This window comes from Benincasa hispida, chromosome 3 (assembly GCF_027475165.1).
Source record: "Benincasa hispida cultivar pf3 chromosome 3, pf3_genome.v1.1, whole genome shotgun sequence".
Taxonomy (NCBI): domain Eukaryota; kingdom Viridiplantae; phylum Streptophyta; class Magnoliopsida; order Cucurbitales; family Cucurbitaceae; genus Benincasa; species Benincasa hispida.
The window spans coordinates 26,103,875-26,120,120 of record NC_143480.1 but is presented as its reverse complement, the minus strand read 5'-3'; the positions used below and the strand labels follow the sequence as shown (position 1 = coordinate 26,120,120).

The following is a 16,246-nucleotide window of genomic DNA, read 5'->3' as shown; positions in this document are numbered from 1 at the left end:
ATGTAACTACAAGGAAAAAACAGTAATTTTGGCTCAGCTGTACTTACGAGCAATTTGTGAAGGGTCATCGCACTATTGATTGGTTATATCCAATGAACACAGAAATATATCTATAGTGCGAAGAGTGCAACTATCAGTCTTTAGTGGGGTGACCGATAGTTAATGGATGTTAGGTAATTTAATTAAAAAGTTTAATTAATTATCCAAGTTCCACTAGAGCTTCAATCGTCCATGAGGTCCCATCTGTAGCTCAATAGAGATTTAGTTGAGAATTAATTTTTGGATTAATTTGAATTGTTCAAATTAATTGAGGGAATTAATTAAATTAATTATATGTGATATAATTAATATAATGTATTTGATACATTATAACATAAAATATTTTGACAGGAATTTGAATATGATTCAAGAACTGATTATATGAGTGAGATTCATATAATTACATTCAATATAAATATGATTTATATTAAATACTATAAATAGTTTAGAGGAATTAAATATTTGGATATGATTCAAATATTAATTGTATGGATGAGATTCATATAATTGAATTTAGTATAAATATGATTTATATTAAATGTCATGCATTGTTAAGAGAAAATAAAACTATATGTTATATTGTATTTGATACAATATAAAACTATAGGTTATATGTTGTATTTGATATAACATATAGTATATGTGTGTATATATATATATATATATTATTTTAATTAAATTAAATTTATTTTATTTTTAATTTAGTTAAAGGGAGGGAGTTAACTCCCTCTAATTTCTCTCGAGAAACATGTAGGGAGTGAAAATTCATTCGTCTTCTTCCATTTTCTGTGGATCTAAAAAAATTTCTCTCAATTTACTCCAAAAAAATTCACAGAGAAGAAAGGTTATTCTTCTCCCTCTTAAGCTCTTCCCCCTCTTCCAAATCTAGGGCAGTGCCCATCAATCCTGTTTTTTCTCAATCCCAAGAAGTATACAAAAGGTTCGTTTTGTGGTGGTGTCGTGATCGTAGAAGAGATCGTGATCTTGATCGAGGAAAATTGTGAAGAAGTGTTCTTCGAGGGTATGTATGTTTCTTCATCTTTTCCCCCCAAAAAAAAGCATGTTGTAAATTTAGGTTTATTGATGCATAATCGTCTTCTTGTTATTCTGTAATTATGAAATTCTATGAAAACGAAAAAATGGGATTGATCCCTGCTTCCACTGTGAAACTATCACTGGCTTTCCTTCAACTTGTTCCTAAGAAAATAAACAAAATGATATGATAGATTTAGCCAAACAAAAATGAAAACTCCCTAATAGAATTGGAAATCAGATCGAGAAAAATTCATAAAATCGAGAAAAACAAGAAAAAAAAATACCCATCAGAACCACTAGGATTAACAATCTTGATTGAAAATTGTTGAGAATCAAAGAAAAGAAGCTTACAAGAAGGTTAAAAACTTATGATAAGATGCGTACTTTGAGGAGAATTCCTTGTACAATGAATTGAGGATCAATAGAAATAGAAGAACTCGGAAGATGGAGGAAAGGAAATAGTGGAATTGGAGTATTGAGGGAAGGGGGTTAGGCGATTGGGAGAAGGGGAAAAGAAAGGGGGTTGGGGTTCCCGCAAAAAGAGGGAAAGCAAGGGGAGCTGGGGTTCTGGTGGCTAGGGGAAAGGAAGGGTTAGGGTAAAAGGGAAAAGAAGGTGAAAAGGGAAAAACCCATTATCGAGCTTAAAATGAGATTTTTAACAAATCTCTCTGGATGCTATAGATGGTGTCGGGGAAACGCAACTCTTCCGACAGTTTTTTAAAACCACCGAGATATGTGTGGAAGATAATTAAATTTTTTAGTTAACATATCCTGATGTCGTATTGCGTCGAGAAAAGGGATCTATCCTGACGTCCATTATATAGCGTACCCACAGTTTTTGCCCACCCAACACCAACAAAATTCGAATGGAATTTGGAACGATCATTTCGTTGCTCATGGAAATCTTCATGTCTGATTTCCTTCATGTTATCCATTTTCTACCTATGTTTTCAAAAAATAATTCAATTTTTAAAATATGATGTCGTTACAAACTTATTTCAGTTTTTAGATTTTGACTAAGAAATCATTAAAGAAATGTGAAAACCATGGTAAAGAAATTGGAAAAAAATAATATAAAATTTTAAAACATGAAACTATAAATGAAATTTGGTTATCAAATAATTGATAAGTTTATAGAGAAGGCAGATATAAATGGAGGTGGATACATTAAGGTTTCAACCACAATTACTAAGGGATTGAAAATGATCTTAAATACTAAGCCTACGCTCAATAGACTTTTACATAAGGAAATAAACTAACACTAATTAATATAATACAAAATGTATTTACATCAATATAAATACTCTAATATTCATTAACTTTGAAGTTAATTGCTTAAAGGTTAAATTATAAATTTAGATGTTTTATTTTTAAAATTGAATGATTGTGTCTATTTAATCTTTATATTTTAAAGAGTTATCAATATGTCTCATACTTTTAAGGTGTAATAAATCGTTGTCATTAACTTTGTCAATTTACACTTATGCCATGAAGTGTCTAATTTTTTTTTTTTTTTTTTGAAAGATATTGTAATTAAAGTGTGGGATAGGGGAATCGAACCTCAAGTCTTGAGGTCGATAATATGAACACTATGCCACTGCTATACTCTTGTTAGCACTAAGTGTCTAAATTTGTCCAAAACTAATCCCATCCTTAAATAGTAAAATGAGTATATTAATATAGATATATTAGATACAAAATTGAAAAGTCTCTTATCTATTAGATTCATTTTAAAATGGTGTTTTGAGATGAGAACATTACAAGTCTAAAAGTCTAGTTTAAACGAGAATTTAGATAGCTTAAATTTATATAAAATGAGGGAATGGAGAGTCGAATCTAAAATCCATCAATTAATTATATGTATTTTAATTAGTTGGACTAAATTCAGATTAACAAAGTGTGTTATTTCATCTATAAAAATGAAAATACAACCATAAAACCCTGAATTTTCAATTATTCTCCTACTATCATAAATTGTAAAAGCAATCACTATGGCCTTTTATCCAACTTGCCTACCCCATCCCTACCCCCCAATATCCCTTGCACAACTATGTTTCCTACGATCATCTTTCTCCTTTTTTATTTTTCCCCACTAAATCTCTTCCTTCATCATGAGCCCCAATTCTATCGTCACGTTTTTTTTTTCATTTTTTTTTTTTAACATTGATGAAAAGCTGTGAAACTTGAACTTGAAACTATGGAGATAAATAATACATGGAGTGTTGTTTCTTTATGCCCCATCACAAACATTCATTAAGTGGAAGAAGATATACAAAAGTCAAGTATAAGACCGATGGATCTATAGAAAGATACAAAGTTTGTTTTGTTGTTAAAGGGTATTCCCAACGAGGGGGTTTAGATTTTATTGAGATTTTTTGTCGAAAAGCTAGTGTTGTGCGTGTTCTTCTATGGTTGTTTCTTTGAATTGGTCCCTTATTCATCTTGATGTGAACAACGATTTTCTTCGTGGTGATTTGTTTGAAGAAGTCTACATGAATCTACCCTTGGGTTACTCACCAAAAGGACATGTTTTAAGTCAAGGAGAGCATCATGTGTTTAAATTACATAAGTCCATATATGGTTTCAAGTAAGTTTCTTGTCAATAGTTTGGTTTCTCATCAATAGTTTACTAAGTTCTCTTCTACCATTTTATCTCTTGGTTTTCAAAAATTTAAGTACGATTATTCTCTGTTTTTAAAGGGTTTTGATTCTAACTTTATGATTCTTTGGGTGTATGTTGATGATATAATCATCGTTAGAATAAATTCTTCTGTTATTGCTCAACTAAAGTTCATTCTCAACAAAAGTTTTAAGCTTAAGGATTTGGGAGATCTTAAATACTTTTTTGGTCTTGAATTTTCTTGTTCTTCTAAGGGAATATACTTGTCACAAAAGCGTTATCCTTTACAAATTCTTGAAGATGTTGGAGTACTTGGATCTCCCCATAGATCCATCTCAATTTGCGACAAACTCGTGACGATTTGTTAGATGATCATTCATCTTATAGGAGACTAATTGGTAGATTATTATATTTGGCCATCTTTCGACCTAATATTAGTATTTCTGTCAAAAGACTTGATCAGTTTGTATCTAAGTCACAAGTCTCATCTCTCAGCTACTCATCATTTGTTGAAATATTTGAAGACAACACCTCGGCAATATGTTTTACTTCACCCCACAACTAGTGTTTTGAAGACAATACTTGGGCAAGGTAGGATACCTTGATACATAACATTCGACAATTGGATTTTGTGTGTTCATTGGTGTCATGGAAATCTAAGAAACAAACTAATGTTTCTTGATCATCAACGGAAGCTTAGTATAGGACTTTGACGTTGAGTGCTTGTGAACTTGTTTGGTTATCTCCTTTGCAATATGATTTACAAGTTTTGTCATCCTCACCATATATATATATTTTTTTTGTGATAATTAGGTTGGAGTTCATATTGCCTCTAATCCAACATTACATGAAATGGACAAAACATACTGTTGGGAATGACTAGTGGCCCAGGGCCTATAACAAAAGTAAAAGGATTTGGAAGCTCTTGTCGCACATTGGAAGTTTTGATAATGAGGAGTGGGTATAAATATAAAGGAGTCTAAAGGAGCTTCCAAATTGTGATGTGATGGAAGTTAGAGCCTTTCTCCATACGCGCACACCATCAATTTATCCTAACCATTGTATTAATTAATCCAAACGTTTAGCTTGAGTCTATTTATTTTTCAGAACATTTTTCAAGGCCATTTAACCTCCAGAAAATTGTTGTGTTTTTCACCTATATATACATAGGCATTTTTGAGTCGGAGATAGAACAATCATCTTCTTCTCTTCTTCTCTGTTTCCTCTCTTCCTAAAACACTGTTATGAGCATTCTTTTCTGGTCGATTCTATTCCTAGTTTCGGTGAGTGCACGCTTGAATTAGGGAGTTGTATTAATCTTGAGGAGCAATCGGCATACACGATTTAGTACCAAGACTGCACCGAAATTTACTTTCAAGATAGTGATTTCTACGACACAAACAATACATATCCAACTTATCAACGACTAACAATAAATTTGTTCCACACTCTAGTTTTACGATTCGAAAGCAAGTCATTTGAAATCTCGGTCGAGATTGGAGTCGAAATCTGAACTAAATTTGTTTTTGGTAAACAATATTCGTCTTTATTTGGTCTGTTGGAAGAGTTGTCTTTGTCTCGATCTTCGTTCTCTCTGCTGGCAAGAGTAAGCAATTTTATTTCTTCTTTAATTTGTTGCCCCTTGGACTAATATGAGGTTTCTTTACTAGAAATTTTAATTTGTTAGCATTTGGAGTATGTGATTGTCTTTTGACTTATCTGAGACTTTTATTTTAATTTGTGTTGTTATCTCTTGAATGTCGATTTGAATTCTAATAACATATGTTAGGGAACTTTCTATTTTGCTTAATAGAAATCAATGAGTTTATTCTTGATAAATTGAATAGGAAAATTTAAATCTCTTTGGAATTTTGAAGCTTGTCTTTGGAGATATTGAATGTTTCTGCAGGGGATGATAAACCTCTTTTGGATCTTTATTTCATTTTTCATTTTGTTGTTGGGAAGAAATTTTGAAAGATTTATTATGATTCTCTAATTTTGAGCTAAGGGATGATATGAAATTAGGAAAGACTTTTCATTCAAAATTGAGAAGAAAAGTAGATATTGGGCATAATAAATTAAGGAAAAAATGATGACTCAAATAAATAAATAAATAATATATGTATGTATATTTTAGCGGTCGGTTCACCTAGGCACTGCAAGTCCCATTGTTAGATCCTAGCTCAATCAACGTTGAGTAAAACAGTATATGAATGGTTGAAAATTTTGCTGAAGAAAATGTAATTTGCAGGCTTCCTAATGTATTGATTAATAGAAGACTTTTAAGTCTATAATGGATGTTTTTCTTAATAAAAAAAAAAAAAAAAAAAAAAAAATCACGAATGGATTTTATTCTAAGCTTATTTTCGAAACGATTTGTTGGTTGAATCATCCAACTGAAAGTATGATTTGAGATAGTTGGAGAGACAACTCAATATATGAAATTTCACTTTGTAAAGAATAAATTAATGGATTGAGTTATGCTCCTTAAATTAGTGGATTGATTTATGCTCATTAAATTAGTGGATTGATTTATGCTTATTGACATATGTGCTTGTGATAGATAGTTTAAGTACTGTTGATTTGGATGATGATGACATTGAGATTTTTTTAAAAAAAATTCAAAGCCATATGTTGAAGATATTATTATTTTCTTAGTTTGTTGAGCATGTTTGCTAGGTTTTTAAAGGATGTATATTTTCTATGTTAATTTTTCCAAAATTGTGTTGATTATTTACTTTAAATGCTAATTTTGTAGGTAAAACGGTTCCCGAGGCATTTAAGAGTTATTAAGAGAAAATTGTGCCAAAAGGATAAAAAATGATAAAAAAAAATCAACAAATTGAAGAGAATCAAGTAATTACTGAAATGCCATCGAGTATCATTGAGTAAGACCATCGAGTAATGCATCAAGTAAATGCCAGTGAATGCTATCGAGTAATCAAGTAATCAAGTAATCAATTAATCGAATAATCGAGTAAATTGTCATCGAGTAATTACTGAAATGTCATCGACTATAATCGAGTAAGGTTGTCGAGTCATCGAGTAATTATTAAAAAGGTAATCGAGTAAATGCTATCGAGTAATCGAGCATCGTGTATCGAGTAAAGGACCATCGAGCATTGAGTATCGAGTTAAAGACAGAACGCTCACTCTTTGCTGCAAAAACTCGATGCATTGCAACGCTCCTCACAGTGTTGCAACACTCCAAATTTTGATGCGATTCATCCCTGTGCCTTGTTCAACCAAGGGTCAGCACAATGTTGCAACGTTAGCCCAGCGCTTCTTGGCTTTTTTACGATTTAACATTGCAATGTTGGCTTTAGACGTTGCATCGCTATCCTTACAACTATAAATATTTTTCTTTCATTTTTGCCGAAGGGAGGAAGCACAATTTCGATGGAGGTTGGAATTTCTCTCTGTATCAATTAATCTCTATGGTAATTTTGTTTCCTATCTAGGTTAGATTTTGATTTCTTTTTTATTTGTAATCAATAACTTGTAGTTCTTCATGAATTTGTCTATCGATTTATGAAGTACTTGAATCTTGTTTCTATTTCAAGAGTTCTTGCAAATTCTTTTGAGTTTTCTAGTTTTCTTTATTATTAGCAATCTGAATTTGAGCATTCTTGAATATGATTTTAATTCTTAAAGCATGTTTAGCCTAGATGCTTGGTTTTGTCACATTCACTCATGATTGAATATGTTGCTTTTAATGTGTTCGATAGAATGTCTAGCCAAGATCTTCAAGAGGCAATAGTAATTGTTTGTTGAATGGTTGTAACCTAGAACGCACTAATGACTAGATTTGGAGAAAAATCAGTTAATTGAGTAAGCTATCTTAACAATTAATTGACGCAATTGAATCCTAAAACTTAATGCGCATGTTTTCTCTTCTATATGACTGCTAAGGAACCCAATAGAGGTAGAAGCATGTAGATAGATTAGGGTTTGGGCTATCCTATCTTAATCGTTGATTAGGACGCTTTCTTGACTAGGTTATGCTAGTTGTCTGCCTTTATAGTGACTAGTTTAATCTAGATTAAGTAAGTAGTTGCATGCTTAATTCCATTGTGAATTAAATTTGTAGAATTCAATGATAAGAATTGCAATGAACGTCTAATTTGGATTAGAAGTAAGATTGTTCTAAACTTGGTTACAACTACCCTTTATCTTTTGATTTTTAGCATGTTTCTTGTCTTAATCAACCCTTCCCCCTCGGTTTTATAGCTTTCATAGTTAAGCTTGGTTAAAGAAATGATTAAATAACATTTTTCGATGGATCAACCTCTTACTTCCACTTTAACTACGAGTTAGTTAGGTTGTTGTTCGAGCTTTATAAATATTGTTTGTTTTGGGTTAGGTAGAACTAACGACACCTACTTAACGTTCGGACAATGTTATTCATCATATATTAGATAAGTATATACTATAATATTTCATGAGTAGTAAATGACATATGCAATAAGAAAATAATAATAATATTATTATTGTATTGCTTTTCATAACTCAAATGAAATGCCATATTGATCAATTTTGAGCAAATTTAATTATCATGTTAGCGTGGATTGGAAATAAACCTGTATGTATTACATTTGACAAAGTTTATTTATGATTCACGCATAAATGGTCATGTTCAAAAATATTATATTTGATCATTAATTCCATGAAGTTGACAAGTGTTGTTGGTACTTTTAATTTAATTTAGCTGCATAACATTACCAAAATACCCAACAAGCATTAGCTCTCCTTGAAAAGGTGTTATTACCTAGCTTGTTGATAGAATGAAAATCTGCAAAATCCATTATTTCTATGTGAACGCATGTAGATTTTGATGGTAGTTAAAATATTGTCTAGCTATAAAATATGTGATATTTAGAGATATCTTTGTAGAGATATTTAGAGGGTCGTTGTCTCTATCAAGTGGTATCTAAGCCATGACCTTGACTTAGCCAAGTGAATAGAATCTTTAGGTGCCAAACAAAGATGTAGTGGAGCCTCAAAGTAGGCCATGGTGTGATTTGTGGTTGAGCTATATAAGATAGGTGGTGTATTACAGTGAAGAGGAGTTAGCCTAAATAAGAGTTAGACAGATGAATGACTATTTGAGGGGAGGCTCTCGATGATTTTGTTCGAGAGGATAATTGGTTAGATAAAAAGATGATCATGGGCACATAGGCGTACTTATATATATATTTTTTCATTTGATTGAAAACATAAAGTTATTCGTCTCTGTTTTATTATGCATGTCTATGATCTCGAAAATAAAAAATGTTGATTGATGATTTATGGTTGTTATGTGATTTTAATAACTGATGAATATGTTTAGAAGGTTTTGAAATATGATCATTATAGGTTATTATGAATCAAATGTGGAATTTAGTAGAACTTTCTATTGGAAATAAACCAAATAAATGTAAGTGGATCTTCAAGAAATAAATTAGACCAAATGGTTCAATTGACAAATTTAAGGCTGGATTAGTGGTTGTGAGATATATGTAAAATAAGATATCGAATATTTTGATGCATATTCTCATATGACTAAAATAGTTGCTTTAGAGCCTTGATAGCATTTGTAGTAATACACGATCTCTAATACATCAGGTGGATGTAAAGGCGACATTCCTCAATTGTAACTTGAAAGAGGAAATGTATATGACACAACCTGAAGTCTATTATTGCTAGTCAAGAAAACAAGGTATATAAGCACACAAAATCTCTTTACAGTCTTAAACAAGCTCTTGAACAATGATATGAAAAATTTAACAAAACTTTAGTAAACAATATTTTAAGAGTGAATGGTTCAAATACATGTGTGTACTCAAAGTTAATTGGAGTTGATGTGATTATTTATTTGTATGTTGATGATACGCTTATTTTTAGAACAAACATAAAAGTGATCAGTAATACCAAGGTGCTACTATCTTCTCATTTTAAAATGAAAGATTTAGGTGAAAATGATATAATACTTGGTGTTAAGATAAGAGAAAACTGAAAATGATTACTCTTTATGTCAATTACACAATATTAAAAAATTGCTAAAGAGATTTGATAGTTTTGATTTTACACCTATAAGAACACTCTATGATTCTAGGATGAGTCTTAAGAAGAATAAGGGTGAAAGTGTTTCTCAATCTGAATATGTAAAAATCATTGGTTGTGTTATGTTTTTAATGAACTATACTAGACCCAATATTGCATATATTGTGAGTAGATTGAGTACATATACCAATAATCCTGATAAAGATCATTGGACAACACTTTGTCATCTGCTAAGGTATCTTAGAGGTACAACGGATTTTTGTTTACATTTCAACAATTTTCCTACAGTGTTAGAAGGATATTATGATGCAAACAAGGTAACAGACAACAACGAAGTAAGTTCAACTAGTGGATACATGTTTTTACTAGGGGGAGGAGCTATTTCATGGAAATCAGCTAAACAAACATGTATAGAACAATCCACCATGGAGTCGGAGTTTATAGAATTGGAGCTAGCTGGACAAGAAGCAGAGTGTCTAAAAAGTCTGCGAGGAGACATGCCATTGTGGGGGGATTCTCGTTTCTATACCAGTATCATTGCATTGTGATTCACAAATTACCATAAGTATTGCCAAGAACAGTGTGTATAATGGTAAAAGGAAGCATATTCGCCTGAGACATGGAGCTGTAAAATAGCTGTTGAAAAAAGGAATTATCTCCTTGTAGTATGTGAGGTCTAAGAGAAATTTAGTAGATCCCCTCACCAAAAGCCTAATAAGGAGAGTAATCCTAAAATCTTCAACTGGTATAGGACTCAAAACCCTCAGTGTGATCCATACCCCTTTATTTAGGGTGGTCTATTGCGATAGACTTGATGGGTAATATGAAATCTTCATAGTTCAGCTTTTTTAGCGTTTTGTTTATGACAGACTTGATGAAGTTGGTCCTAGTAAGGACTAGATAATAGAATCTTCATAGGTCAGATTTGAGTGGTTTGTCTCTGATAGACTTGATGAAACAATAATGTGATTGTGAATGTGTAGGCACCTTCTATGGAAAAATTTCAAAGTCTTTTCCTAGAGCTCTCACGTCGACCCGAGGTTCATGTGCAGGGCCTAAGTAGCACACTTGATATTGCGAAATCAAGGAAATTTAAGGAGTGGAATGTGTTGCGGCGGTTTCAACAATAGTTATTGAAAGTTGAAGAGGTAATTCACTCTCTCTAACAAAGTTATTGCCCTACTTCACTATGCATTAATTCAAATCGTAAGATATTGATGTTTAAGTTCATCCTTCTATCTTGCTCAAAATAGTGTTTATGTTTCTTTTATTTTCAAACTAATTTACTAACCAGTCATTCGTGGGGATTGTTGAAAATGACTAGTGGTCTAAAGCCCATAGCGAAAGTAAAAAGATTTGGGAGCTCTTGTCCCACATTGGAAGTTTTGATAATGGGGAATGGGTATAAACATAAAGGAGTTTCCAAATTGTGGATGTGATGGATTAGAGCCTTTCTCCACACGTGTGCACTGTCGCTCCCGTTTGGTTGGATGATGCTTCACTCACATGAAAAAGTATCTAATTTTGTTTTATTAATTAATTAAAACGTTTAGTCTAATTTTTTTTTCAAAACACTATTAATGAGCATTCTAATTTGCTTTCAATGAAGTAGTTTCTACGGCACAACAATATATATCCGGTTTTGATGACGACTAACAATCAATTTGTTTGACACTCTATTTTTACATACACATCGAGTTCGATTGTCATTTTATTTGGGACAAACTTTCTTCAGATTTTTTAAAGCTTCTTCTCATTTGAACTCATCAACAATTTGCCAATGTGTTTACAAAGACCTTTACATCTAGTGTCTTGTTTCCGCTTTTGTCCAAAATAGGTATATTTAGAATAACATGGTTCTATAAAATAAATTAATATATCATCGTGTCAAACTATGTAGGAGAATAATAGGTATTATAGTAGTAAAAGAAATTTTCCCTCCCTAAGGGAGTATTAAGAAATTTTGTATAGCCGTTGAGTTTTCATTTGTACACGTGTATTTCTCTTGGTTGGTTATAACCATTAATATAGACAAATACATTTTATTATGGAAATGAATAAAAAATCTCCATTTGCCAACTTTACTCGTATTAAAAAAATGACAAACTAAAAATATAAAACGTTTAAAATCTTAAAGATCATGTCTTTGGCAGAGAGATGAGATCAAGTGCTCCACGTTACAAAATAGAAGAAAGGGAGCGAGACAGATGCCTCCATTCCGAAAATATTCAATTACATTCGTTATAAATATCGGGGGAAAACCCACAAACAATCCAATTTTCAGTTTGACCCATCAACCCCTAAATTATTTACATTCTTGCCCCTCAAATTGCACAAACTACCCGAATCTTTGTCATTTTTTTCTTTTCTTTTTTTTGAAAAGCAAAATAAAAAAAAACCACCAACAACATGATGGGTATGTTAAAAATCCTACAATGTCAATGGTTAACTTATTTAGCGACTATATGTTAAAAAGGTAACAGAATTCTAACAACAAGATCAAATTAAGCACTTTTTAAAAATTGAGAGATTAAAATAGAAGTTTTTGAAACCTTAAGAATCAAGATAGAATAAGATTCAAAATTTAGAGACCAAAATAGTATTTAAAAAATATATATATATACAATAAGGTATGGATATAGGTATGACTTTTAAGTCCAAATTATCCATTTCTATATACATAAAAGAAAAAGAAAAACTTCGTGGGTAGATAATGAATGATGAAGTGGATGAAGAGAGCAAGGCAATGGAAGGAGACGAGCGTGAGGAGAGCAGCTTTGCCGCCATTTTCTCAAAGAATTCTTTATTTGTTAATAAAAAATAAAAAATCTATTGCTTCACCTACTCCCCGCATTTTCTAATATTCATGATCGGGACGTTAAATCAGACTTTTCAAAGCAAAGTCCCCGGAAATGGGGTGGAAGGGAAGAGGGAGTTGTTGGATTCGAACCCTTCTCATTTCATTGGTCAAATTTGATGACCCTATTTTTATTTTGTTGTCACTTACTCCCTATTTTTACTTTTTATTTTTTTATTTTATTTTACTTTATTTCCCATTAATTAATGCCGCCTTGCTTTTGGTTTGGTAGCCCAGCCCCTTTGAAAATTGCCTCTCATCTCCACTTCCTCCTTTCATTCTACCTACCATCTTCAACATTTCGGCCTTACCAGACCCTTCCTCCTCCTTCTTCCTTTATAAACAAACCTTCCCTCAGTTCTCTTCCCATCTCACAGTCTCTCCACCATTTTTGAAATACCCTGGTTTCAGATTGGTCAATTGACTCCACAAGAGATCTATCTAAAAAAAACCCTTATTTGTAAACATTACAATGGCCTTTTCCAATGCCGCCCCTCTCTCTTCATCCAAATTGATCTTCAATCCTCTTCTTGAGCCTAAATCTCACCAACCCACTTCGTTTTTTGTTCCATCCAAGACCCATCTCAGGCTTCGCCAACGGATCTCTGCCGTTCACGCTGCAGAGCCGGCCAATGACAAGGTTGTTGTTGAGACCCCACGTAAGAAGACGGTGACGGCGCCGTCTACCAACGAGAAATGGAGTTTGGAGAGCTGGAAATCTAAGAAGGCTTTGCAGCTTCCTGAGTACCCGAATGAAGCTGCTCTTGAGTCTGTTCTTAAAACCATTGAGTCGTTTCCTCCCATTGTGTTTGCTGGTGAGGCTAGGAGCTTGGAGGAGAGGCTCGGTGAGGCTGCCTTGGGCAATGCTTTCCTCTTGCAAGGTGGGGATTGTGCTGAGAGTTTCAAGGAGTTCAGTGCTAATAATATTAGGGATACATTCAGGATTCTTCTCCAGATGGGTGTTGTTCTTATGTTTGGTGGACAAATGCCTGTCATTAAGGTTCAATCCACCTCCACTCTTTCTTTCAGATTCTTTTGTTTTCTGTAGATTTCTGGTTGTCTAATCCTAGTGTTTGCTGTGTAACTTCAATATTGATTTAGGTGGGAAGAATGGCTGGTCAGTTTGCAAAGCCAAGATCAGATCCTTTTGAGGTGAAGGATGGAGTAAGTCTGCCAAGTTACAAGGGAGACAACATTAACGGCGATGATTTTACTGAGAAGTCAAGGATCCCAGACCCTGAGAGGATGATTAGAGCTTACACTCAATCTGCTGCAACTCTCAACCTTCTCAGGTCCTTCGCTACTGGAGGATATGCTGCAATGCAGAGGGTCACCCAATGGAATCTTGATTTTGCTGAAAACAGTGAACAGGGTGATAGGTAAGCCAAGTTCTTCTGTACAGCTTTTAATTGTGTCTTGAGTTTAGAAGCGGCATGAAGCTGTAAGAAGCTTTTAATTATGAATCTTGATCTTGCAAGTTTAATTCAAGTTTTGAGATGAAAAAGAAAAACTGTGTCAAACTTGCCTAGTTTTCAGTTTTGAAGATTATATCACCAACGGTTGAAGTGTATTCTTACATTTCTTAACAGGTATCACGAACTTGCTCGTCGTGTCGATGAGACCCTTGGATTCATGGCTGCTGCAGGACTTACTGTCGACCATCCTATTATGACAACAACTGAGTTCTGGACCTCTCACGAGTGTTTACTTTTGCCTTATGAACAATCACTTACCAGACTGGACTCAACATCTGGCCTTTACTATGACTGCTCAGCTCACATGCTTTGGGTTGGGGAACGAACCCGACAACTCGATGGTGCCCACGTAGAGTTCCTTAGAGGGGTTGCTAACCCTCTTGGAATTAAGGTAGCTTCTTACAGCTTATTACTTTGGCATGATTATCTAATGTTTTATGCATAACAAACAATGATTAATATGGTTTTTTCAATGCAGGTGAGCAACAAAATGGATCCAAATGAGTTGGTTAAACTTATTGAAATCCTCAATCCTGATAACAAGCCAGGAAGGATAACTGTCATCGTAAGAATGGGTGCTGAGAACCAAAGAGTAAAGCTTCCCCATTTGATTAGAGCCGTACGAAAGGCAGGGCAAATTGTGACATGGGTCTGTGATCCAATGCATGGAAACACCATTAAGGCACCATGTGGCCTTAAAACACGTCCATTTGATGCTATTCTGGTAAATCTCTCTTCTATTCCTATTGGCTATATTTGGCTCCTTCATTTTTAGAAACTTTCCTGATTGCTAAAAGTGAGATGCTTGATCATAAAGAGATTGTGATAGTTACTTCTCAAGCCTAGTCTTTACTATGAATCATTAAAACGAAGGGGGAAAATAGTGGTCTTTATGGGAAATCATAGGGGACCAGAAATTTGTTAATTTAAGTAATAGAGCGATGAAGTAGATATAAGATTGTTAAGCCATCATTCTTCAAATACTAGGGGGTGTTTGGGGTAAAAACTATCATAAGACTATAGTAATCACCTCTTGCCACAATAAATACTATTTCAAAACCCCCAATTAACTGCAGTAAACACTATTTCAAAACTCTCATTTGATATAGTTTTTACTATATTACATTTATTATTTTTTTTATTCTTTGCTACAGTATTTACTATTTTTTTCTTAAACTAAAATAGTTTACGTTTCAAACATATACCATTATGACTCAATTATAATAATTTAGGAGTATAATAACCAACTCTTTGTCCTAAATCCCCTTTAAGTGGTTAATCCTTGAACAGATAGCTTCATTACAGAGAGGTAGAATCTTAATATGTACACAGTACATCATCCTACCTAACTTGCGATATCCCTTTTGCATCACAAATCCCCTGATGACTGCTGTCTTCTAAACCCAAGTGTCCAATCGTTTTTCTTATAGGCTGAGGTCCGAGCATTCTTCGACGTGCACGAACAAGAAGGGAGCCACGCCGGAGGAATTCATTTGGAAATGACTGGACAGAATGTGACAGAATGCATTGGAGGATCCCGAACTGTAACATTCGATGACTTATCTTCAAGATACCACACACACTGCGACCCAAGGCTGAACGCTTCCCAGTCGCTTGAGCTTGCTTTCATCATCGCGGAGAGGCTTAGGAAGAAGAGGATTGGAAAGCAAACCCCTCTTTCCCCAGGCTTCTTTTAAATTTCTCAATACCATTTTGTTTTCACTTGTGAATGAGTCTGGAAGAGTTGGTACTTGCCAGAAACTCAATATCCAGTAACCTCATTCTACCAAAATATATAAATGGTAGGAGGTAATGTTGAGGATAATATTTAGTTTTGAAGGATTGGAGTATTTTGCTGTGGAGAATAAGTGAACTCCAACCAAGGGAGCTGGAGGGATCACAAGTTTTAGAATATGTTTTTGACTAGTTTGTCTTTTGAGTTTCATTCATTTATGTACTCTTGAAATTTAATTTCTCCAATTGTGGGGCCGGAATTTAGATTTTTAAGAGTTCCATTGTAAACAAAACCTAATTAATAATTAAAATGAAACTTGGATATTTATCAATTACATAACTTTCTATATATGCTGTCAAGTCCACAGATGAATTCACTTCCAATTTGCAACAGAGCATGGCAGCTATCAAACATTGTTACCCATAGTATATCTTTGATTCAAT

The 16,246-nt window shown here is 33.5% G+C and overlaps 1 protein-coding gene across 6 annotated transcripts; it reads left to right on the top strand.

Moving 5' to 3' along the window:
• Positions 1-726: 726 nt before the first annotated feature.
• DHS1 (3-deoxy-D-arabino-heptulosonate 7-phosphate synthase 1) lies at positions 727-16,137 on the top strand. 6 transcript variants are annotated; one of them, XM_090311723.1, is made up of 9 exons: positions 778-1,060; positions 7,076-7,134; positions 9,299-9,392; positions 10,025-10,884; positions 12,831-13,593; positions 13,695-13,972; positions 14,183-14,459; positions 14,547-14,792; positions 15,499-16,137. In XM_090311723.1, the coding sequence occupies exons 5-9, from the start codon at positions 13,066-13,068 to the stop codon at positions 15,763-15,765; spliced, it is 1,596 nt and encodes a 531-aa protein (XP_090167849.1). In that variant the 5' UTR covers positions 778-1,060; positions 7,076-7,134; positions 9,299-9,392; positions 10,025-10,884; positions 12,831-13,065; the 3' UTR covers positions 15,766-16,137. The 6 variants fall into 6 exon arrangements, with proteins under 6 accessions (XP_090167853.1, XP_090167849.1, XP_038881596.1 ...); XM_090311726.1 differs by having other exon boundaries at positions 792-1,060; positions 10,720-10,884; XM_090311725.1 differs by lacking the exon at positions 7,076-7,134 and having other exon boundaries at positions 792-1,060; positions 10,789-10,884; positions 12,826-13,593.
• The last annotated feature ends 109 nt before the right edge of the window (positions 16,138-16,246 follow it).